Source organism: Crotalus tigris, unplaced genomic scaffold (genome assembly GCF_016545835.1).
Source record: "Crotalus tigris isolate CLP2741 ecotype Arizona unplaced genomic scaffold, ASM1654583v1 scf7180000017834.3080900, whole genome shotgun sequence".
NCBI classification, from domain to species: Eukaryota; Metazoa; Chordata; class Lepidosauria; order Squamata; family Viperidae; genus Crotalus; species Crotalus tigris.
In genome coordinates this window covers 1,781,901-1,808,409 of record NW_024096662.1, presented here as the reverse complement: position 1 = coordinate 1,808,409, position 26,509 = coordinate 1,781,901, and the positions used below count along the sequence as shown (strand labels likewise).

Here is a 26,509-nt window from a genome sequence, read left to right as displayed (position 1 = left end):
TCAGATGGACGGGTTCGCATTATGCATAATTAGAGTCTCTCTGTGAGTACTTAATATATAGGATGCCAGTTTGTGCTTGTGTGTATGTGTGTGTAGAGGTAGGTAGGTTACATATGTACATATGGTACGCTACAAAATATTTTAACTCTCTCAGACATTTGAAAGAATTGCCACTGGTTTAATACATCTGAAATGAACAGGAACTGAATTATCCAAAGAAAATACTTGTAAATTTATGACCAAATTCAAAGATATATTTGAGTTCTTGGAGAAAAACTAGACCATAAATGGATTTATCCTAGTAAAGATTATGTGATATGTAATTGAATATTATCTGGAGGATGTCAGATTGGTGAAATGAATAATATTTGAAAAGGGGTGGAATAACTAGGAGTAGAAGCAGAAACATGACATATATTATGAATAATCCGATTAGGTTTTTATGTTCACATTTATGATGAATAATGATTGCAGCCACATGATTAAACAGTTTAGAAGAGCTTTTCAATGTCACTGGCAGAATAACAAGAATTAAAACTGGGTGATTAAATAAATGACATTGACTATTAAGTTACAGTATTTATTCAATATTTGATTTAAAAGCAGACTACTAAACATGAAAGTAATGTGTGTGGAAAAGATACAAATACAGTAGTTAAAAATGCAAACACATTTATAGCCATCTAAACTTTTTTTAAAAATGTCTCTCAATCCAGCTGAACAAGATGCCATAAAGCAATAACTGATTTTAATTTATTAATTTTACATATTACATTGCCATTCATTTCTGAGTTCAAGACAAACTTTAGATAAAATGTAAATGTATAAATAAAATTAGAATTAATAAAAAATCTTACCTAGTTAAAACATAATTAAAATATATCAATATGATTTAATAACAACCATCTACTTATTATAATTTTAGTTTGTACATCTGTAGAAAACTTCATATTTCTTTATGGACAAATCTTTGATTGACTTAAATGTTTAAAAATAATACTTGCTTTCTGAATAGTTATAATAGGAATCGCTTTCTTATCTATTCGGAAAAGATTTTGTACATTCAAACATCCAAATGACTCAGTCTCTAAATACTTACACAACAGTCAATCCTTTGAACTTATTTTGGCTTATAATTCAAACTGGAATTGGGAATTGGAATTAACAGTTGAAATAAATTACCAATTTATCAGAAGTACTAATATCCAAAGATCTCCCATGTGCACTTTGTTTGAATTACATATGAAAAGATTATATTTGCAAAGAATATTTCTCAGCTCAGACAGGATAAATTTTGTTAGAAGATATTTTTTTTTGCTCCTCATGTTTGTAGATTTACAGCAGATTGGGAAGACTGTGAATAACCCATTTTGAAGACAATTTACAAGCCTCCAGTTATAAACTAGCATCTAAATCCCTTAGAGAACTCTTTTGGAATACATGGAACTTGTATCAACAAATCTTAGGATTTTTATTTATTTAGATTGATTGATTTTAAAGGCCAGCTAACTCCAAAACAACCCCAGATGGCTTACACTTTTAAACAACAGAAATAATAAAAAGAACAGAAACTTTCCCACTGGCATCATAAATACTACTTCAGAGGAATATGATAACGAAAACAAGTGTCACTGTTATTTAATTATTAATTGTAGATGCCCATAGTTTAAAGACTAGAATATAATTCAATTACTCATTTGATTAGGAATATGCAAAATTATTACTGGATTTTTTTAAAAAATATATACAAATATAAGGCATCTGATTAGCATCAGGTTTTACCATTATTTTTAAGCAACATGGTTTAAATATTACCTTAAAGAAGCTTCAAGTGGGTTCACGTAAAAGATGTCTGGAGGGAGAACATACTTATGTGAAATTAAGAGTTTGACTTTTCCAGAATCTTTCTGAATCAATACAAAATGTCTCTGCTGTTAGGGCAGTCTTAACATTTTCATTCCTACTACTGATGGTTTCTCTGTCCTAGCAGTGAGCTTATAGGAGGCCTTTTTTCCAGGACAGTGCCAACATGTCCTTGATATCTACAATACTTACATAGCAGCCAAGCACAGGGACATGTAAAACATACTAGAAACAGTATAGTTCAGAGTTCCTGCTGCTACATATGCTTAGCACATTATTCCTCCAATTATGCGGTTGGCACTCTGCTGGAAATGTCCCAGTTCATCTGGAAGATGCTAGCATGAAGAATGCTATTTTACGATAGCTTTTTAGATTCCAGAATGTAAGAAGAAGCTTGAGAGTGACTATACATTTTCTTGATTTAATTTAAATTTAATTTACAGGGATCATAGGCTTATTTTGAAGGGAAAAAATGCAACATTGATAACAATTACAATATGTATTAGTGGCTTAAATGTCTTCATATCTGCCATTACAACGAGGACAGATTTATTCAACTATTTGAATTTTTGTATTGTTATGGGGAATCAAACTCCACTTGTGTGGTATGGAAATTTGATGCATAATCTAGCTTGAACATCACTTTTCATGATTGAAGCAATGAGTGTGCAATCATTCTTTGGGTGTCACATTTACTATTCTATGAACCTGTGCTACATTTCATAGCAGCATATCTTCCAGAATTAAAATTCATATTACAGTTTGAGGAAGAAGTATACATAGTCCTCAACTTACAACCATTCATTTAGTGAATATTCGAAGTTACAATGGCACTGAAAAAGTGACTTTTGAACATTTTCACACTTATGACCGTTGTAGCATCCCCATGGTCATGTGAGTTGCCTTCAGATGCTTGACAACTGACTGACATTTATGACAATTGCAATGTCCTAGAGTCATGTGACCCCCCTTTTGCATCCTGCTGACCAGTAAAGTCAATGGGGAAACCAGATTCACTTATCAACTATGTTACTAATTTAAGAACTGCAGTGATTCGCTTAACAAATGTGAGAAAAGTCATAAAATGAGCAAAACTCACTTAACAAATTTCTCACTTAGCAACATAAATGTTGGACTCAATTGTGGTCTTAAGTTGAGGACTACCTGTATATAATGCAATGTATAGTTAATTTGGATGAAATGAACCTTAATATGCTTTTCCTGTATTTACCCAAAAGAAGAAAGCCCCAAAGTGAAAATTGAAAAATGAAAAAATATAGACAAAAAATGAATATAGACAAAAGTTCCCTGGAATACCCATCACCCTGCTTTGTCAAACAAGGGGTGCCAACTCCAGATGAAACTAATTGCTCATTATATGTCTATCTGTATGTATACCTGCCAGAAGGCACACACACAGAGGGAAGGACTAAGATTGTCTGTCTGTCTGTCTGTCTGTCTGCCTGTCTCTATCTATCTATCTATCTATCTATCTATCTATCTATCTATCTATCTATCTATCTATCTATCCATCTGCCTACTTACCTACCTACCTACCTACCTATCTACTTACCTATCTCTATCTATCTACCCATCCCTCCATCCCTCTCTCCATCAATCCAATTAATAATATATTAATTTTTTTCTGTATAGACACCTTTCTTAGGTTTATCACACAAAGATACTCTGTGAAGCAGGTTGAGTTGAGTCTTGCTCAAAGTAATTCAATGAGCAACATGTCTGAAGGAGTTTTGATTGTGTCCTTTTGAGCCTAGTCTAACATGTCAACCACTGTACTCTGTTCGTACTTTCTAATCCTTGAAAACCTCCATGCCTACTCTCTGGCAGAAGTGACGGGAAAAAAAACAAGCTGCACTGGGACCTAAAACAGATTTGGATCTAAGAGTTATTCTCTTTACTCATAATTGGCTTATTATGACCCAGCTTCTCCCCCAGAAGATGAGGTGATGGGATGAGGTGACTGCTTGTCAGAAGCTTAACTTGGCATCAGGATTTGGCTTTTAATGTTCAAGGTTTTAATAGTTTTATATGATTTTTATTATATTTTAATTCTTGATTGGGAGATGCCCAGAGTTTGATATAATATGTAAGTGAATTGCTTTATTTTCTGATCAATATTTTCTGATCAACTTATTTTCCAAAGCACCACATGGCAAGAGAAGAAACAATGGATGGAAACTAATCAAGGAGAGAAGCAACCTGGAATTAAGGAGAAACTTCCTGACAGAACAATTTATCAGTGGAACAACTTACCTCCCAAAGTTGTGAATGCTCCAACACTGGAAGTTTTTAAGAAAAGATAGGACAATCATTTGTCTGAAATGATATAGGGTTTCCTGCTTGAGCAGGGGGTTGGACTAGAAGACCTCCAAGGTCCCTTCCAACTCTGTCATTCTATTCTATTCTATTCTATTCTATTCTATTCTATTCTATTCTATTCTACTCTACTCTACTCTACTCTACTCTACTCTACTCTACTCTACTCTAATCTATTCTATTCTATTCTATTCTATATTAAGGAGAAACGTCCTAACACTGAGAAGAATTAACCAGTAGAACAGCTTGTCTTCAGAAGTTTTGGCTGCTTCATCACTGGAGGTTTGTAAGAAAAGACTGAGACAGCCACCTGTCTAAATTCTACAGGGCCTCCTTCTTGAGCAGGGGGTTGGACTAGAAGACCTCCAAAGTCCCTTCCAGCTCTATTCTGATTGATTGATATTCTAGGAATTCAACAGGGACATGTTCAGCACTGATTTCAAACTGAAGTCAGAATGGGGGCAAGACTTCTTTAAGACAGCACACAGGACATATGAAACAACTTCAGTAGCTTGCTACATGGTTCTGGTAAATATAAAAAATGAATTTTAGCATGATTACTAAAGTACATGCTGCCTTTGGAATACTGTATGTTACAGCAGTCTCCTCCCCGTTATTTTTTTATTTAAATAAATGTTCTGAATCCCATCTTAATTCTATCTTAGTCTAAAATCTAAAGGAGCAGGTTCAGGTCCTTCTACTCTGTGCTAGATGAAAATTACATTCTGTTTTAAATTACCCTGATCAAATCAAATCTTAACTCTGGATGAAATACCTAGCTCATGGACTAGAGATATACTTGATTAATCCGAAGGTGTGTTGAGCTTCATGACCTCAATGAAAAGGTCAACACACCAATCTTTTGTCTTTATATTGGCCTTTTAGCAGTTTCATTATAGAACACTTAATAATTCAAGAAAAAAATAGTATTTGAAAGCAAAATTCATGGAGCTAATCAGTCCAGATCCCTTACAGTTTCCCACTGCCAACCACAAAGAAATGTCATGCTTTTCTTCATGTCCATATATGGCATATGTTTTTTAACAAAGACATCTGTCTGAGTCATTTGTGTTTGTTCTAAGCTGGGAGAAAAGAAAGAGTTACAGACAGACAAAAAAAACCCAGTCTGTTCTAAAAAGTGAAAATGAAATGTATTTCCTCTAATTTTAAAAATGGTACTCAAGAAAACATTCCAAGCATTTATTAAACAAGAAGGATATTAATATCTAGGTGTTTTAGCAGATTGAAATACATTTTTGGTAATGCCTCTGAAAAAATAATGAAATAATGAAGCTTTGCCAGTGTGTTTTCAACTTTTCAAAGTCCCCAGTTTTAAATTTATTTGAAGGATGAGGTGAGAAATGCCTACAGTAGTTTTTATTGCAGTATAAAGATAACAAAGCTAAAATAAACCTCCTTCCAACCCTACCAGTCTGACCTCTACTGATTTTTTTCCTAATTTCATACAGAATAATCTCTATCCTTTTTCTCACAATTCTCTCCTTTTTTGCTCCATAGTACACATTTTAGTTAGCATTGAAAATGACAAATTAAAAAAATATATACATTTTTTTAAAAAGTGGAATCAGCCACATGAGTTTTTATGTCCCCATTGTGCCTGGTGTAAATTTAAACCTATAGGGCATTTGTAAGAATGCTTTCTCCTTCATGGATTACTGCCTTGTTGTGGCGAAGGGGCTTGCGTAACTCAATGAAGCAATGAGCTATGCTGTGCAGGGTTTTCCCAGTTGCAATGTATGTCTGTGAAAGTTGGACCATAAGAAAGGCTGAGCGCAAAAGAATTGAGGCCTTTGAACTATGGTGCTGGAGAAGACTCCTGCAAGTCCCCTGGACTGCAAGGCGATCAAACCGGTCAGTCCTAGAGGAGATCAACCCTGACTGTTCTTTAGAAGGTCAGATCCTGAAGGTGAAACTCAAGTACTTTGGCCACCTAATGGAAGGAAGGACTCACTGGAAAAGAGCCTAGATGGGAAAGATTGAAGGCAATAGAAGAGGAGGACGACAGAGAATGAGGTGGCTGGATGGAATCACTGAAGCAGTAGTCGTGAGCTTAAATGGACTCCAGAAGATGGTAGAGGACATGAAGGCCTGGAGGAATGTTGTCCATAGGGTCGCAATTGTTCGGACAAGACTTCGCAACTAACAACAACAAAAAATGCTTCTCTTCCTCCTTTTAATCTTAGGATTCTGACCATGGAAGTCTTACTGATTTTAGTACCATTTTCATGCTTTCCTCTTTTCCTCTTCACTTTTTTTATTCTTTCCAACTCAGTTTTATATAAATTATGAAATTCTTTCTGTTTGTTAGAATAACCCTCTAAAAATTGAAGATTACACTACCAAATCTTGTGTTTGAGAGGGAAGCAAATATAAAGAAGGTTGAGATCTGAAATACGCCAGATTAATAGAAGAGAAGCTTAGATTGAAACATGGAATCCTTCAGAAGATGTTACCTAGCTGGAGAGTGAAATGTCTGCAAGTAAACAACAAAGCTCAGTGAGCACCAAGGACTCTACAATACACTAGATCAGTGGTTCTTAACCTGGGTGATATTGCCCCTCAGGGGGCAATTTTGTTTTTCAGGGGGGTGATGGAACGAGAAGGGGCGACATAGAGGCGAAGGAACAAAAAGGGGGTGATATATGGGCGATGGAACGAGAAGTTTTGGGGATACTTTTGAGACTTTTTTGTACAGTGAATCGCTGTATATTTGTCGTACAAAAACATCAGATCGCTCGCTATAAGTGAATTGAATTGTGTTTTCAAATGTTCCTCCAGCTAGCTTCAGTACAGAATGCTATACATATGTGAATACGCATCGCTTATCTTCATGCGTGTTGCGCAGCAGCTTCTACCCATACAGTGGTGCACCATTGGCCAGAATGGGCTGTAATGGAGGGGGGAGCGCTTCTTTTGAAACATTGCATGCTGAGTGGCTGTTCCCTGTGACGTCAGCTGTAATGTCAACGTAATTGTTGAAACTAGGTTTATCGAAGTCCATGTGTGTTTTTCTAGTGTTCCAGTGCAGTCAAAAATTTAATTTGCAGGTGATTTAAGAATGTGATTAACAAAAATGGTTCCAGACATCAAGAAATTGGCATCAGCTCACCAAGCACAAGGCAGCCATTGATGTTCTTTTTTTTTTTGCTTTTTGTGTACATACATTTTTTTCGTTAATAATTGTCTGAGCTTTTATCATTGTATTTGCTTGCATTTTCGGCTTCTTTTTAAAATTTTTGTTGTGCTCTGTAAAACATTTTGTGTGTCTCTTTGTATTGTACTTTTTTAGCGTGCACTCCAGTTCAATATTATATTTTCTTTGTGTCTTTTTAATTCTTTTTACAATGTGTGTGACTATATATACTTTCCTCAAATCTTAATTTAGTTTCAGAGTTTTCATCTTGAAATTCTTAGTTCCTGCATTGCGGTTTGTTCTTATGCCCTTTTTATATTTCTTTTTGCGTCTTAAATTTCACTTATAATTCAATCACTAAATGTTACTGTTTTTCTTTTCAGGCATTTCACTTTCTTGCAATTGAATTTTGTTTTCAGTGGTCATTACATTTAAGTGTCTTGAATAAATAAGATAATAATGAAATACATGTATCACGAAGTTTGGGAATAAAGTGACGGGTGGCACCAAAATTTTTCACACAGTTGAGATATGGGAAAAAGACTGGAAATAAATTATTTGCATCGATATGTCCTGATGACAATTTTAAAGAAAACAAAAAAAAAGTGTTTGCATAAATTGAAGAATTATTTCCTATGTTGTGATTGAAAGGTTATGTTGGGGGAGGTGGGCGATGACAACTTCCTCATTAGCTCAAGGGGGCGATTCGTTCAAAAAGGTTAAGAACCACTGCACTAGATCATTGTTTCTCAACCATGGCCACTTGAAGAGCTGAAGTCCTGGGAGCTGGAGCCCGCACATCTTCAAGCAGGTAAGATTGAGAAACACTGCACTAGATCTAACTGGAGGTTGTCAAGAAGAAAAAAATCCTGGGGGGGGGGGAAATCTCCCAACAATCCCTTGAGTGACTCATTGACTGGGAAAGTTGGTGAATACACCTTTCTTAAGCCCTGAAGAGGAATTATTATTAAGAATTTGGAAAGAATTTTGGAAGCCATGCTCTTCCTGCTTCCCAACCTCCTTTAACACCTTGCTTCAATGAAGAATTTGAAGGTATCTGTAGAGGACTTTAGTGTTAACCTTAAGAAGGAAGAGGGAGAGAGAAATGGTCATTCCCCCTGGGAAAGTAGAAGGCATGAGAAAGGGAATGGCTTCGGGGTAGAGGGATGCACAGATAGTAAAGGAATGCAGAGCCATTCATAGATAAAAGCGACAGTAAATCTCAGCCCTGAGAAAGAAGTGCAAGAAAGATACTTAAAATAACCCCACCTTGAGTCTCTGTTCTGGCAAGCTTTCAAAATTATGATGCCATACAATAATAAAGTAAAATTTAAGTAGTCCTTGTAGTGTCCAATTCCTGATCTGGCCTATTTTGAAGAACTGATATCCACTTTCCTTTTGTTACTCTTGAAAATAGGCAGTGAAGGTTTTGAGGAAGGATTTTAAGATCCTGTTAATATAGACTCCAATGATTCAAGTATTACTTCTAGTATCCCTCAGGTGTCTGTTTTTTGATCTGGCCTATCTCAAAGAATTGACATCAATGTTGAAAAACTCACTATTCTCTCATCAGAGAGGCATTAAATCCTACTTTTAGACCTTCAACATGGCAAGAAATTCTTGGAGCATCTTGTTGTCTGTAGAAGAAGCTCTTGAGGCATTGTTGCAGCATCAACTGCAAGTGGTTTTGCAATTAAACCTACACAAGGTCATAACAAAATTAACAAAGCAACTGGGTTGAAGCAATTGATGAAAAATTCTAATATGCCCCAGAACAGTAAAGCAGCATTCCTGGAATCCTTGCACTAACTGTTTCTTAATATGGTCTACCTCAAAGGGGTGACAATATCAAACAAGTTTTCATAGTTTTGTACTGATAGATATCTATTCCACCTAATCAGGATGTTGACTGAGTATTTTGGCATTTTTCTATGAGTTCAGAATAGCATGCCTTATTTATACATCCCCAGTTGATGTTTCCAGAGGAAATATTCCTCACTAGACAGAAGGCACTGTATAATTACTTTATTTCTTGTAAAATTTTGTGAATCAAGCTGAGCAATTGCACAATTGTCATTTTTTTTTTTGCCCAATTATATCCTTTGGCTAAGTAGTGACAGCAACTACCCAATTTTGGCTGATCATGAAAAAACTAAATAGAATCAGACTTGGTAAGCTCTTAGATGGGAGACCACAAGGAAATCTCAAGACTATAGCTTAGATTGGGATGATTTTAAAAATCTAAGTGAATTAATGACAAACTAATTCTGAATTGATTTTAAAAAATCTGCCCATATAGTCATTCAGAATTTGGTTCAACTCATATATGTCTTTACTAATATTCCTACTTAAAAGAGACTGGCTTACATATATTTCAACAAAGTTTATATGTATCTAGATTTAATAGACACCACACCTTGCTTATTATTTGAAGGTCTGAAAAGCACTGTTGCCAATCTAGGGTGTTACATTATTTTAGCTTGATTTCTCCAGGCATTATTCGGTAGTTGGTAATGCAAGTTTCTATTCCACCCTCATTTCTAAGTGTTTAAATTTTAAGAGAACCACACCCTTCAACTCGATGATTTGATGCACGTATAATTGCAAGCAGCCTGTGTCCTAAATTATTTTGGACAATTTTGAATTCTGAAAGTAACTCTATATTTTGCCAACTTATGAAAACCGAAAAAATGACATAGCAAAAGATATAACAATCACCATAACAAAAAAGTTTATCAAGCTTTTCTTACAATAAAAAGGCTGATTTGCTGAAACTTCCATTTAAGATATTTCTGTTCCTAATACAATTTTGCAAACTGCACTGCAGGCTGGTTGGCACATTTAGAATATGAAGAACATGGAAGGTGCACCATACCATATGACTATCCTGATAGTTCCTTGATAATCATAAAAATGCATATTTATAGGACATGAAAGTAGTCACTCCTAGCATATTTATCTCCACTAGAAACCATTTCTTACTGACTTTTATCTGAACAGGTGAGCAGACTTTCAAACAAAGCATCTTCTCCTTTTCAATTTCTACAAATGCTTGTCTAGGTATATTGGGGGCCCAGAAATGTTGGAAATAGAGATTATATATGAAGCTGTTACTTTACTATGTTCTTATTCATTTTGATTTAAAGAAATGTCCTTGTTATCTTCTATTCTGCATGGATCAGATATTGTATCCAATTCTAGGTACCACACTTTTGAAAAAGTACTGATAAATTAAAGATAGGACAGAGAGGAGCAACCAAAGTGACAAGGGATCTGGCAGGAATGACCACCACAAAAAAGGTTGTAAAATTGGGAACTTCCGGTTAGGTGTCATGGCATAACAGACGCAGGAAGACGGGCTCCGTCTTCCACATTCGATTTCGCCCCTCTGGGGACCCTAAAAGCTTAAACTACTGTCCAAGGAAGTAGATTTCCTAACGCTAAGAGATATCCAGCTGATTGTTGGGGATGCTATGGGAATAGAATTCCCCATTTTGCAAATAGCACAATTTCTAGCAATATTTACATTCATTTTTAACGAAAAGCTGCTAGATACCAAGTTATGAATTGGATAGCAAATATCATACTTATAAATACATTCCTTCACCATGTTCCTTTTGGAAAGCACAGCAGGGTAGTAAGAAATATCCAAAACAATTAAAACTCTGAAATTTAAAAATGAAACGTAACTAAATCTAATTTATATCAACACCGTTTATCATATTTCTCCATACCTTTCTATCCTTGCAAATCATGCTTGCCTCCACCACATCCATACATAGCTTCATGCATTGTCTTTTCTCCTTTGAATATCTCATTTCTTTTGCTTTGAGATTACTTCATCCAGTCCTCCCAGCCAGATTTTATTTCGTATAACTGCTATGCAATTGAATCTTCGTTTATTCTCTTTCTTCGACCAAACTGTTTCAATTTACTTCTTTTCTACTGGTCATTCACTTTTGTATACAATTCACATTTCAACATACATCTTTTTTTATCTTACCGTGTATAACACATTCCCCTTGCATTTAATTTACTGTTCTTTTTCTCCTGATATTTCTAGCTTTATAAAGTGAGCAGACCTCCTCAAACACAGAAGTTGCAGTACAAGTAGTCCTTGACTTACAGCAGTTCATTTAGTGACCATTCAAAGTTATAAGGGCACAGAAAAAAGTGTCTTATGACTGTTTTTGTTGTTCAAACTCTATGGTTCAGAATGCAAGAACAAAATTATTGGCCTTTTAATCTGTTTACTAATAGGTTTCAGTTTTACACACATTTTTCAAACTCCATTTCCTTAAGGTTTGGTTAGCTTGCTACAGCTTAGCAAAATATAAGTATAAAATTCTTAACTATATTATTAGGATGCTGCCAGAAAAGTAATTTCAGATCAATTCTCAAAAATAACTTTTGTTGCAACATCTACAGATATAATATGTCCTATTGTTTCTTCCACAGTGGCATAAAATGCAATTGTACATTACTGACAGGATTATCCAATGGAAGTTTAAAAGCTCAAGTTTTTCCTTTTGAGGGGGGAAAAAGCCAATCAATAAATGAATACACTTGAAAATAATGAAGAATATCAGAATGATTTGAACAACCTGCATACAGATAGCTCTTGACTTACAACAGTTCATTTAGTGCCCATTCAAAGTTACAATGGCATTGAAAAAAACTGATTTATGAGTGTTTTTCATACTTATGACCGTTGCAGCATCCCCATGGTCACATGATCAAAATTCAGATGCTTGGCAACTGACTCATATTTATGACAGTTGCAGTGTCCCAGGATCATGTGATCAACTTTTTTAACCTTCTGACAAGCAGTGTCAATGGGAAAGAAAGATTGACTTAAAACCATGTTACTAACTTAACAACCAAGTGATTCACTTAACAACTGTGGCAAGAAAGGTTTTAAAATGGGGCAAAACTCACTTAACAAATGTTATACTTAGCAACAGAAATTTTAGGCTCAATTGTGGTCATAGGTCGAGGACTACCTGCAGTTGCTTATTGATCAGAATGCATCATTAAACCATCACAGGTAAAATTTTCATTTCACTTCAGAATCCTTTGATAAAAAAAAAATTAAGTGGACTTTTCTGTGGGGAAAAAAGTCTGCCACTGTAATCTTCACAGTGTTAAGGATCTACAGGTAGTCTTCGACTTGCAACAGTTCATTTTGTGACCGTTCAAAATTACAAAAATGTGACCATTTTTCACATTTACCACCATTGCAGTATCCCCATGGTGATGTGATCAAAATTCAGATGCTCAGCAACTGATTCATATTTATGACCGTTGAAGCATCCTGGGGTGACTGTGATCACCTTTTGCGATCTTCTGACAAGCAAAGTCAATGGGGAAGCCAGATTCACTTAACAACTGTGTTACTAACTTAGCAAGTGCACTGATTCATCGTGGCAAGAAAGGTCGTAAACTGAGGCAAAATTAATTAAAATGCAAATCAATTTATAACTTTTTTGAATTGCGTTTTTCTGGATTTTTTTGTTGTTATTCTGTCTCTCACTGTTAAAATAAACCTACCATTGCAATTATAGACTGATCATTTCTTTGTCAGTGGGCAAATGTACAAAATCAGCAGGTCAAATTCTTTTTTCCCTCACTGTAGGTAGTCCTCGACTTACAACCATTCATTTAACGAGCGTTCAAAGTTACAACAGCACTGAAAAAAGTGACTTTTGACCATTTTCACACTTATGACCGTTGTAGCATCCCCATGGTCATGTGAGTTACCTTCGGAAGCTTGACAACTGACTGACATTTATGACAGTTGCAGTGTCCTGAAGTCATGTGACCCCCTTTTGCATCTTGCTGACCAGCAAAGTCAACGGGGAAACCAGATTCATTTAATGACTATGTTACTAATTTAAGAAATGCAGTGATTCACTTAACAAATGCGAGAAAAATCATAAAATGAGCAAAACTCAACCAATTTCTCACTTAGTAACATAAATGTTGGACTCAATTGCGGTCATAAGTCGAGAACTACCTGTAGTCTACTGCATTTAAGCTGATTATTTTAGATTGAGTAATTTCACACTTTCAGCTTTCAGTCATCAAATATTAAAATTTTGAAAAGGTTAAAAAATATGCTTTGTGCATTGCATGTGTGGCTTGGCTTGAGTCTTTGGCAACTCTAGTGTTTATTCTCATGATTCTAAAAGGAAGAACAATGAAAAGCAAAGCACTGTTCTTTAAATTTCAAAAAAGTGGGTAACATGTATTATTTCACACAAAACATTGCAAACTGCTGTGAAGATATATATTTTACTATAGTTTCTTTAACATTACCGTATCTCCTTGATATATTTTCATGCTACATAGTAGTGGAAGCATCTTGCATTTTTGAGATAAGCATAAAGCTCCTTCTTATTACAGAAAGGACCTGTCATATTTGTAAGTGGTTTAAAGATACAAAATAAAGAACAATAGTCTGGAAATAAAGTCAATCTATCATACTGGCTTGGCTACCATTACTAAATTACTTGCAGGTGGTTCTCATTCAAATGTTGGGTAAGCTTAAAATATATTGGATTTTCTTCTTTAAGCAAGACTTGTCAAATCAGAAAGGATATGCCTGTTTTATGCTCTTTGCTATGAATGACTTTTCATCTCTATACCAGAGGCTTTGTTCATTAAAAAAGATCAGCATCTGTCCACGTAAACAGCAGGTGATAGGTTTAGTTCCCATACTCAACTAACTTGTTCAATCAAATCATGCTACTGCAATGGAGGACTTTTCTCATAGCCTTGAAGATTATTTCATAGGTATCAATTGGATTTTCTTTACAGATCTCATTTTCCAGAAGCGCCTCCTAGCTATATATTACCAACATGCTATAATTTTGTTGTAGAACATTTTTGATACTATCAAAGGGACAATAGCTACCTAATAAATGAATGGAGATATAAATTCAGTAAATTCACACTTGATTTTATAAACATTTTTTGCTATGGTTGTTAAATGAATCACTGCAGTTAAGTGAATCACCTGGCCATTAGGCAACCCAGGTTCCCCATGGACTTTGCTTTTTGGAAATCAGCTGGGAAGGTCACAAATGATGATCACATGACCCCAGCATGCTTCAACCATTGTAAATTCATGCCAGTTGTCAACTGCCCAATTTTGACCACATGACTGTGAGGATGTTGGATGGTCGTAAGTGTGAGCACCGGTCATAAGTCACTTTTTCGGTACTGTTGTAACTTCAAACGGTCACTAAACAAATGGTTGTAAATCGAGGACTACCTGTATAAATGAATGCAGCATATATTTAATTATCTTTAATCTGACTTCTATAATCTGAGTAATAGCAATCATTTTACTTAGATTTTTCTATCATTTGATCTTTATATATTCAGGTTTAGCTAGAACCATAATTTAAATACATATTCAAAACAAGAAAGCAGGAAATGATATTCCACATTGGAGTCATAGTAACTAACATTGATACTTGATGCAACAGAAATCTTCAAAAGTCTCCTTATGCTGTGCAATTTAATTTGTCAAAGTTATTTGACAAATATTTATCAGTTTGTATATCAAGGAAACCTGTATATGTAGAAAGTGAGGGAGAGAGAGAATGAGTTCTTAAAAAGGATTATAGGAGCTTTTATAAATACTTCCTGTCAGAATTGATTATATCTAAAGAGGAAAGTGTGTTAAATGTAAAAGTATTCATTTATTTGATCTGTTTATTAACTGAACTTTTTCTTTTCTTTTATGACAGAAACCAACAGAGTAGTTAGAATGGCAAGGGTGGAGAACATCTTTTTTCTTAATATATTTATTTAAATTATTATAGCTCATCCACAATAGAGATGATTCTGTGGCAGGGTACAAGTGTGGCTAAATCTGAAGGTTCATGTAGCTTAGGTCCATAAGGCAAATTTAAAAAAAAAACAACCAAATAAATAAGCCTATGTCAAATAAAAAGTACAGTTGATAGGATAATCTCCTATTCAAATAGACATTTATAGCTCATATTTCAGAGACTTGTGTGGAATTTCCACTTCATCTTGCTATAGTTCTAAGCTAATGTTTCTCAAAACTCAGTAACTTTTAAGATGTGTAGCCCCCAGAATTCCCCAGGCTGGCATGGGGAATTCTGTGACTTGAGGCCCACCCATCTTAAAGGAGCCAATGTTGAGAAACATTGTACTAATCTTTCTGAAGCAAGCTGAGGGAAAAATCAGAGCTGCAACTGTCTCTTCAACTTCTGAAAGAAGAAACCTCAAGCCTTATGGCTTTCATTACCTCAGAAGGAAAGACTAAACAGATCAAATCTTTACAAAAGCAAAAGAATGTCCATATGTTCTGGAAAGTATGCGATAATAGAGACCCGGACCTTGCAAATACTAACCAATTCAGTCCCTACAAAGAGCAGGAACTCCCAAAGTCAATCTACAGTGGCCACAGTTAATCCAGGCCCTGCTGACTACACCCAGGTAATATATACACACTAGTAACACTTTTTTAAAAAGTTAATGGTAACCAATTTTTTTCATCAGCCCTCAGAATACAAACAGGTGTGTCCATACTGCAGCCCAGCAAGCAGACTAGGCCCACCTTTACCATGATTTGATTGGCTGCCTGGCCGGCACTGCCAAAAAGTGACAGAAAATTAGGGGCAGGATAAAGCCAGACTTTCAGTCTGGGTTGAGTGTAACAGATTATTCTCTCCTATTTTTGTTTTTAATCTTTATTTTTTCCTTATGGCTTATTCGACAGAAACAGACTGGTCTTTGTTCACTTTATTGGATCAACATGCATTGGCCCTCAGGAAAACTTCAGCAAAACTCCATGTGGCCAGTCTCAGTTGTGAAATCTCTAGGTAATGTCACCCTAACACAACCCAGATTATAATTTGAGTCTGTTATGTTAAAAACCAGGACAGAGATGATCTGTATGCCAAAAGATGGTTAAACTGGCCAAGTGCTGGTAACTTCCCATGGGCTGCCTTTGAAAATAACCCACAAATGTCTGTCACTCCAGGTAACAGACCATGTCAGAAGGGGTTAAAATCCTTTAGAGGCTACTTCAAAAAGGTAGTGCAGGAACCCAATTTTCACTTCTCTTACCACATAATAGCAGGAACATAGATAGTTCTCGTTTACTGACCACAATTGGGACTCGGAACCTGGTTGCTAATTAAGTGGTTGCTAAGTGTAACCACAACTGCACTTCATCTTACATCAATTTTCCTTTGCTTTACAGAGCTATGAATGTTGTAAACGCAAGAATTCATCATATAGTTATTTTTTCATCACGATCTTAACTATGAACAGTGACTAAACAAGGATTACCTGTACTTGTTCTGAAGTAAGAGAATTTAATAAGTTTAGTCTAGTGAAAATGCATCAGCTAACTATATTTAGCCACACCGAAATATTTTTCACACTTTTGTAGCAAACAAGAACATCCATGATTGGGAACATTAAAAGCAATGTTTATTACGCTGCTCCTAAAGCTTTTAATTGAAACGCCTTAGGTCTAAAAAGCTCAGGTTTTAGGCAGTTAACATTTTTCTCTTGTTCAGGAAGTGTAAAATGTTAGTTTAACAACTTTCCCTAAAAAGTATGCTGACTTTAAAAAATGGCTGATATTTAAATCAGTTCAAATCTGTTTTTATTAAAATCTGTGTCTCTTATTCTATGAAATCCTGGAAGCAACTTTCAGCTGAGATAATGGGTCAGTCAGGGATAAACACAAGTCAATCATTTAAAAAATTAAAATTAAAAATAAAAATAAGAAAACAAAAAAAAAACCCTCAAAAGGAGACTCAATGGACTGCTGGGTCTTTTTCTGTCATCAGTTTTCTATGTTTCTATATTGTATTAGCTGCTTTATTATTACTTCTATTTTGAAAATGGGAAGCTGCCTTGCAAATTCTCAGTCTCATTTATAAATATCTAGTAAAGTCTGAAGGCATAGAATGGAGAAAAGCTCCATGTATATGCAAGCTTTCCCTGCTTTTTTTAAAATTTATTGTATTTTTACCCACCCCCAACCCCCCTCCCCCCCACTCCCCAGAACACCCACCCATCCCCAACCCCCAACCCCACTTCCCAGAGCTTGGCACAGGGTTTTCAAACATATTAAACAAAATCTACTTAACTTTAACTAATACAAACTGAATCTAACTAAACCTATCCAACTATACAAATAACAAAATCAATAACTTACTTTAACTCAGATACGAAACAAATTTACACAACAAATTCAAACAAATTAAAAAATTTAAACCAAAATTTATTCATAATCAACTATAAAAATCAAATACAAAGCAAATTAAACAATTCCAAATTTAAACCAAAAATTATTCATAATCAAAACGATACTTTTAATCATATCTACTCTAATCATAATTTATCCATTAAATCCCATATTTATTCTTCATATAATTTATCCACCTTCTCCACACCGAGATGTATATTTCTTTTAAACAATATAAACTTGGCTCTTAACTCTTCCCCCCCCCAGACCCAAGTAAATTTATTAATCATAAATTTAACCTTTTCTCCTAAATCAAAACCTATCAGCTTCTTATACACTTTTAATATATCATAATATATCGTAATTATCTTTATACGTTTATTAAAAATTATAATAAGTACTCCCAAATATTAAATCACTAAATTAAAACCTATCAAGTCTTCTCCCAAACAGAGATCATAATTTTAAACTTTTAAACTTTCCCTGCTTTTTATCTATTTCCAAACCTTAGTTCAGGTAGTCCTCAACTTACAACAATTTGTTTAATGGCCATTCAAAGTTACAACAGCACTGAAAAAAGTGACATAAGACCATTTTTCACACTTATGGCCATTGCAGCATCCCCATAGTCACATGATCAAAATTGGGATGTTTGGCAACTGGTTCTTATTTATAACAGTTGCAGTGTCCTGGGATCATGCAAACCCCTTTTGTGATCTTCTGACAAGCAAAGTCAATGGGAAAAGCAGTTTCACTTAACAACCGTGTTAGTAACTTAACAACTGCAACATTCACTTAACAACTATAGCAAGAATGCTTGTAAAATAGCGCAAAGCTAACTTAACAAATGTCTCACTTAACATAAAATTTGGGCTCAGTTGTGGTCATAAGTCGAATACTACCTGTACAATGTTTCTTAAACTTTTTGCTCTCAGTATCTCTTCCCACTTTTAAAAATTAGGGAGGATCCCAAAATATATTCTGTTTGTTATATTTATTTTGTTTGTTATATTTATCATTATTTACCACCCTAAAAATTAAAATTAACACATTCATAAAATATTTATTGAATCATGTAAAAATAACAATATTAAACCTACTAGCTATTAATATAAATATATTTCATGAAAAAACCTGCATATATAATATATACAATAAGAAGAATGACATTGTTTTAATTTTTTTTTAAAATATATCTTCAATATCTAGCAAATAATTTTGCTTTTGGATGTCACCAACAAATGAATAATAAGCTACCCAGATTCACCTTGTTGGGGAGATAGGCAGCATAAAAAATTAATAAATAAAATAAATGTGACAATTGAAATATTGATTTCTAGTTGAAATATAGCTTGCATTTGCTACTTTCATTAGCATTATTCACTGTAACATCTGTAATGAACAATGATTGGCTAAGTTTTCATCCTATATTAATAAGCTGTTCTAATGCTTTGAATTATCCTTTTTGCACACACAAACTCAAATCATTTGAAAGTTTTCATTCCCTAAATGAAATTGGAAATGCTATTGTTTTCTAATTTAAGGAATTTGTCATCCACTACCATTGCCATGAACATTTTAGTATTTCTAAATTTAATTTATAATAATAAATCCTAACCTTCATTTGTTGAAACAAACACATGAGATTAATTTTGTATCTTTTAAATTTTCTGTTGTGAAATAATATTTAAGGGTATTTCTATTTCTGTTGCCAAAATAAAAGAAACGGTGTTCATGCTGTGACTTGTTGGAAATTAGCTGACAGAATTTTTCCTTGTGTGATTTGCTGTTGTTCCTTGCTGTTCAACAGTTTAGATTTTTCTGTAATTACTGCTGAGGTGTTTTTTTTTCCTTTTAAGTTGGCATGTTTGGCCAGTCATGTAACTTTTTACTGAGGGTTACTTCATTATTAAGCAGGGAGAGCTAAAATGTAGGAAGGAACTTGTGCAATTTCTTTGAATGAATATGTCACTCAAATCTTTCTCTTCGCACATTTAAAATGCTCTTAAACTCTGTTGGCTCCAAAAACCTTAGATCTTAAGCCTGCATATCAAACCTGGATCTACCATCTGGGCCTAATTACTTACCTACACATTTCTAAAAATTAAACAGAAATCTATGTAGTTAAATGATGTGATGTATAAAAAACAATAATACTAATATATATTAGTTTAATATACTAATTATTACGCTTGTTAAGTATTGAAAGAAGTGAAATAACTAAGTAAAAAAGAATGGCTAATCAATAATACCAGGGTTGTCCATTTCCTATTAACTCAATTTTATTTTATTCTGAAACATTTCAGTCTAAAACATGAGCAATAAGTAAGAGAAAGATATCCCATAATCTTTTAAAGTGACAAATATTAGTCCTCTTAACAAAACATGTAGAATCATATTTAAACTAGCGCTTAAAAGTGATATTGAAGAAACACATGAAATTTTGAGACTCTTTTTTTTTGCCATTCATTAAATCATTGAGTTCCCATCTAAGAAAGTACTATATTTGGATTTCAACTTAATGTAATCCAGTGTTAAAGTTTTAGTTAGGAAACAAATAACTATTCAACTAGTTCAGGGGTAGGCAACCTTGGCTCTTTTATGACTTGTGGACTTCAACTCCCAGAATGCACGGCTGGCTCAGGAATTCTAGGAGTTGAAGTCCATGAGTCATAAAAGAGCCAAGGTTGCCTACCCCTGAACTAGTTCTATATGACAAAAGAGACTTGAGATTTTTGTGTGTGTGAACTGCAGTAAATATCGTAATCATTTTCATTCACATGGGAAAGATTATTTCTGAAACTATAGTATGAAAGTCTTTTACAGTGGCTTGTGATATAATATATATGTGTAGTGCATAAATAAAAGAAAACCAAAACAATGTCACTAGGCTAAAGGAAGATCTGAAAGTATAGATCTAATTTATATGATTTGTACATAGAAACAAGTTATGACTAAACTACATTACACTTTATAATATAAACCAGTAAAATGTAGGTACATAAAATGGGGAAGAATAGGAAAATTAATTAAAAATGCAGTTTTGTTCATAGACGGTTCAGAGATACTATTGGTATCTTATAATTATATTACTTTATTGTTTGTATATACACTGAAAGCTTATGCACCAGAGACAAATTCCTTATGTATCCAATCACACTTGGATTCTATTCTATTCTATTCTATTCTATTCTATTCTATTCTATTCTATTCTATTCTATTCTATTCTATTCTATTCTAATTACTTTGAATTGTCTATGAACAAAACTGCATTTTTAGTTAATTTTCCTACTCTGCCCCATTTTATATCTATATTTTGAAGGAATATATATAGTAGTTATATTCCATCAAAATACACACACACACACACACACACACACACACACACACACACACATACTTATGCAAAGACAGAGCAGTACTAATGTACTTACTTCAGCTCATGATGCATTTCATCTCCCCCTGCCACACACACAATGTTGTTATTCAGCCAAAACCTTCATATAATTAAAAACCACAGGCACTCATTCAAAGTGTCAGATCAAAAGGTTAATGTGCTATGGTAGAGAGGAAGTACTTATATTATACCCTTGAACTTTTATTTTAAGTTTACAGCATTTAAAAACAAGTTAAGTCAAACTCTGGCCAAAGCTAATATTACATCATATGATTTAAAAACATTAATCATAGTTGTTTTAAATCAGTTGATCCAAATATTTGGCTTGGTGAAAAAAATCTTGTGAAGACTGGCTAGAAATGCACTTCTTAAGGCTGAATCTTAAACATATGAACTGATTTCTACTATTGGAAGCAAGACAAAGCACTATAAAATGTTTCTAGAATCTTCAGAAATCTCAAACAAAAAATAGTTAAAAGGCAATAATGATTTTTTTTTGTGAACCTTGGAAAATGATATACAATCTGTATTAAATTATATGTTGTAATATCTTTCAGCTCCGAGGTACTGAGAGCAATAGAAAATGTTATTGAAGATGTTATCATGAGTTTATCCAAAAATAAAGCACCTATTCTTATCTTAAGAAACAGATCTGACTGGGGAAATATACAGTAAGTAAATCATGCTTACAAATGTATTATATGCAAACATTACAAATAAAATATTAGTTCTATATTTATATATTTATTAAATGTTATTCAATCTGACTAAAAGTAACCTTGATTTAAATTGCAAATGACAAAGATAACATTATGAAAACCTTTGGTTAACAACCTATATTCTGAAGCATTAGACTAAAGCAATTCTATAGTCTTATAATCAGAATCTAATTCTGAACCTACACATGATCAACAAGGCTTCAATTTATTTCTGGTTTACCTGAAGTATATCTAAAAATCTTACTAAAATAACCTTTCCATTGAAATGCTGATGCTCTGCAGAAATTGTGAACAGGTATTTTTCCCTTTTGCTTCACCCCAAATCCTTACTGCAGGGCTTATGTTGACAGCTTTTAGCAATTTCTCCTCCCAGCAGGAGCTGTTCAGTTTATGAACAGAAGTGGGGGTTGACAAATATCTGTGTAAGCTAAGGATATGAGATTTTTTAAAACTTCAGAACCTTGTATAATTTGTAGTGGGCATTGATCAAATGCTGCTTTTTGCACTCCTAACAATCAGCTGAAAGAAGTTTATATTAGCCAGGTGACTGATGTTCTCAGGAGAAGAGGGGGTAAAGCATGGAAGTGTCATTAGTAACACTAGCAACACTCCTTAGTAACAAGGAATGACATGGAAACAAATCAGCTGCCAATTAAGAGCTCACTATTCAGGAAATTAAATAGTGATTCAAACTGTTAGTTTAATATGGAAGCCAATGGAAATGGCTGACAGAAAAGAGAAAGAGAAATAACAGAAACCTAGGAAATAAAAAAAAAATGTTGGAAATTTTAAATAGTGTAGAATTTCCATAGGGATTACTGAGTATAGGCTGGTCACTATGACAGAACTGAATCTCATCAACAGTGATTTAAAAATATAGAACTATTAATAATTGTGTCTTCTTTATTATCTATTTTTTAAAATGTTTTAACTGTTATGAAAGAAGAAAGGGCACTAGAAATCAAGATCTATAATACTAGTGAAGAGTTTATGTTTTCATTTCATTTATTATGCAGCTACATAATAGATTTTTGTGTTTTGTAATTCAGAAATTAATTTGTAATTGATTTAAACTGTATTAGTTTGGTAATATGAAAATTATTATTGCTATTATTCAATTTTACATTCTTCAATTTTAGTCTACTAAAATTGGGAAAGGAACATATTGATGACAGAATTAAAACTTTATATTCAGAAATTTTCAGAAACAACAGCATAACCCAAAGCTATATGATAGATTAAACACTACAACTCTAAAGCAGAATACTGAAATAGATAGCAATATAGTCTGACACAGTAAAAAATAATTTCCTGTGTTATAAAGCATATCTTATTTTGTTGTCCTCTTCTCATTTACTTTGCAGTTTTGCTTGGAAGAATATATTAATACCAAAGGAATTTGGTCATCAATAGTATTTATCTTTTATATAGTCAATTTTAAGTAGTGTATATCATTATGCTCTATTTATATTATCTATAACTAAAGGTTTGTCTAACATGTTTTATTTGAGTTAAATTAGTCTGAGTTTGTGAAATTCAGAATGGAAATTTTGAAATCTATGTTCAGCTCCTTGAAAACTATGAAATAAATACAATAAGGGCTGGTCTAATTAATTTGAGGTCAAAGTTTAAGCACAAAGAAAATAATTAGGAAGAAAGTAAGCCATTTCTGGGTTTAGATTCACCTGATTTTTGTTTATGTATTATATATAATAAAGCAAACCAAAATAATTTTATTTATAATGCTACTACATAATCACATTACTTAATCACATTCTTTCTAAATATGATGAAAACTGAAATTTGACTGTAATTTGTATCAAATTTAAATGATAAAGAGTTGAAGTAAGTGAAAGGTTTTCTGTGCAACCATTGAAGTAATATGAACTTAAATTAGACATTGATGACTAACTTGCCCTGGATCCATTTTGGTACCTTGAGAAATCACAAGTTTTCTAAGGCTAGAAGATTTATTTTGATTTTATAATGTAGTGTCTTCTGCCACCTTAAGGATATAAAAAGTAATGACTTTGAACAGCAAAATGCAGCTTTAATAACTGTTTCCTAATAGCATAATCAAATATTTTGTATAATTACATTCTACAATGCTTTGGAAATATGTTCTGTGGATTTAAAAGAAAACATTTGTCCAACTAAAAAGAGAATACATGAGCTCTGAAATTAAAAAAGCTAGGGTTACCAAGGCAGTGGTTTTATTTATTAATTGAAAGATAAAAAGGACAAGTATAGAAAGTGGAAAGAGGGGCACATAACTAAGTCAGAATATCAACAAATATCCCGAGCCCGCAAAGATGAAGTTAGGAAAGCTAAGGCTCAAAATGAACTAAGGCTTGCGACCAAAGTCAAAAATAACAAAAAAAGCTTCTTTCAACATGTAAAAAACAAGAAAAAAGTGAAGGAAATGATTGGTCCATTAGTGGGGGAAAGTGGCAAGAAGGTGACAAGCAACCGGAAGAAAGCAGAACTATTTAACTCATTTTTTGCATCTGTCTTTACACAAAGGGAAAAAACGGACCAACCTACCAAAAATAGTGCCATAAAAAACAGAATAGAAACACAAGTTAAGATAGGCAAGAAAACAGTAAGTGAGCACCTGTCCAGCCTAGACGAGTTCAAATCACCAGGACCAGATGGATTACACCCCAGAGTCCTCAAGGAACTGGCAGATGTGATCTCAGAACCATTGAACTATATTTTTCAAAGATCCTGGAGCACTGGGAAACTACTGGAGGACTGGAAAAGAGCTGATGTAGTTCCCATCTTCAAAAAAGGAAAAAAAAATGGACTCAGGAAATTACAGACCTATCAACCTGACCTCGATACCTGGGAAGATTCTGGAAAAGATAATCAAACAACGAATCAGCGAACACCTAGAAGCAAACAAAGTCATTACTAAAAGTCAACATGGGTTTGTCAAAAACAGATAATGCAGACAAATCTTATTGCATTCTTTGACCAAGTGACAAAATTAGTGGATCAGAGGAATGCTGTGGATATAATTTACTTGGACTTCAATAAGGCATTTGATAAAGTAGATCACAACCTACTACTTGATAAGATAGAAAAATGTGGGGTAGACAGAATCACCACCAGATGGATCCGTAGCTGGCTGACCGGCAGTACTCAGCGTGTGGTCCTCAATGGAACCGCATCTACATGGAGGGAAGTGTGTAGTGGGGTGCCCCAGGGCTCTGTTCTGGGCCCAGTGCTCTTCAACATCTTCATCAACGATTTGGACGAGGGGATAGATGAGGAACTCATCAAATTTGCGGATGACACCAAGCTGGCAGGAATAGCCAACGCTCCAGAAGACAGGCTTAGGATACAGGAGGATCTGGACAGACTTGAACACTGGGTGCTATCTAACAGAATGAAATTCTATGGTGAAAAAAGTAAGGTTCTATATTTAGGCAAGAAAAACCAAATGTACAGGTAGAGTATAGGGGGTACCTTGCTCAATAGTAGTAACTGTGAGAGGGACCTCGAAGTCCTAGTAGACAATCACTTAAATATGAGCCAGCAGTGTGCTGCAGCTGCAGCTGCAGCTGCCAAAAAGGCCAACACAGTGCTAGGCTGCATTAACAGAGGGATAGAATCAAGATCACGTGAAGTATTAATACCACTTTACAATGCTTTGGTAAGGCCACACTTGGAATACTGCATCCAGTTTTGGTCACCACGATGTAAAAAAGATGTTGAGACTCTAGAACAGTGCTTCTCAACGTTTGTGTGACGGCCACCCCATCACACAAACGTGCCGCGCATGCGCATCGGCGCCCCCATGCGCGCCGCGGCGCCGCACGCATGTGCGTCGGCGCCCCATGGCGCACATGTGCGTCGGCGCCCCATGCGCAGCGCACATGCGCGTCGGCGCCCACATGCGCAGCGCACATGCGCGTCGGCACGCACATGCACAGCGTGCATGCGCGGCCCCACCCCCCGAGGGGGAAAAATGGCGGATTGCCTTGTTTGGCGACCCCCGAGAAATGGTCGATCGACCCCAAATGGGGTCGCAACCCATAGGTTGAGAACTGCTGCTCTAGAAAGAGTACAGAGAAGAGCAACAAAGATGATTAGGGGACTGGAGGCTAAAGCATATAAGGAAAGGCGGCTGGAATTGGGTATGTCTAGTTTAATGAAAAGAAGGACAAGGGGGGGACATGATAGCAGTGTTACAGTATCTCAGGGGCTGCCACAAAGAAGAGGGAGTCAAGCTATTTTCCAAGGCGCCTGAAGGCAGGACAAGAAGCAATGGACGGAAACTAACCAAGGAGAGAAGCAACCTAGAACTAAGGAGAAACTTCCTGACAGTTAGAATAATTAACCAGTGGAACAACCTGCCTCCAGAAGTGGTGAATGCTCCAACACTGGAAGTTTTTAAGAGACTGGACAGCCATTTGTCTGAAATGGTATAGGGTTTCCTACCTGAGCAGGGAGTTGGACTAGATGACCTCCATGTTCCCTTCCAACTTATTATTATTATTATTATTATTATTATTATTATTATTATTATTATTATTATTGATCATCGCACTCAGCCAGATGTTCAGACTGGATTTGGCATTTTGTCTACCTATCAAGTCCTTACCCAGGACCTGGGATAGGCAGATGTGGATGTTTGATGGTATTACAGATATCGTCGCAGGATGGAAGCAGTTCCTAGTAAGGCCATCTTTTGCAATTGACTAATAGCGAATTTGTCAATGCCAATGGTGTTCAAGTGGTGCTCCAGTTGTTTTGGGATTGCACCCAAGGAGCCTATGACTATTGGTACT

The 26,509-nt window shown here is 34.8% G+C and overlaps 1 protein-coding gene across 1 annotated transcript in view; it reads left to right on the top strand.

Annotated features, from left to right (window-relative positions):
- The first annotated feature begins 16,096 nt into the window (after window positions 1-16,096).
- Window positions 16,097-26,509, top strand: part of SPO11 (SPO11 initiator of meiotic double stranded breaks) — a 29,633-nt gene continuing 19,220 nt past the window's right edge. The window contains exons 1-2 of the mRNA XM_039343250.1: window positions 16,097-16,215; window positions 21,552-21,665. Of these exons, the coding sequence (XP_039199184.1) occupies window positions 16,097-16,215; window positions 21,552-21,665 (233 nt within the window). The remainder of the gene's footprint in view (window positions 16,216-21,551; window positions 21,666-26,509) is intronic.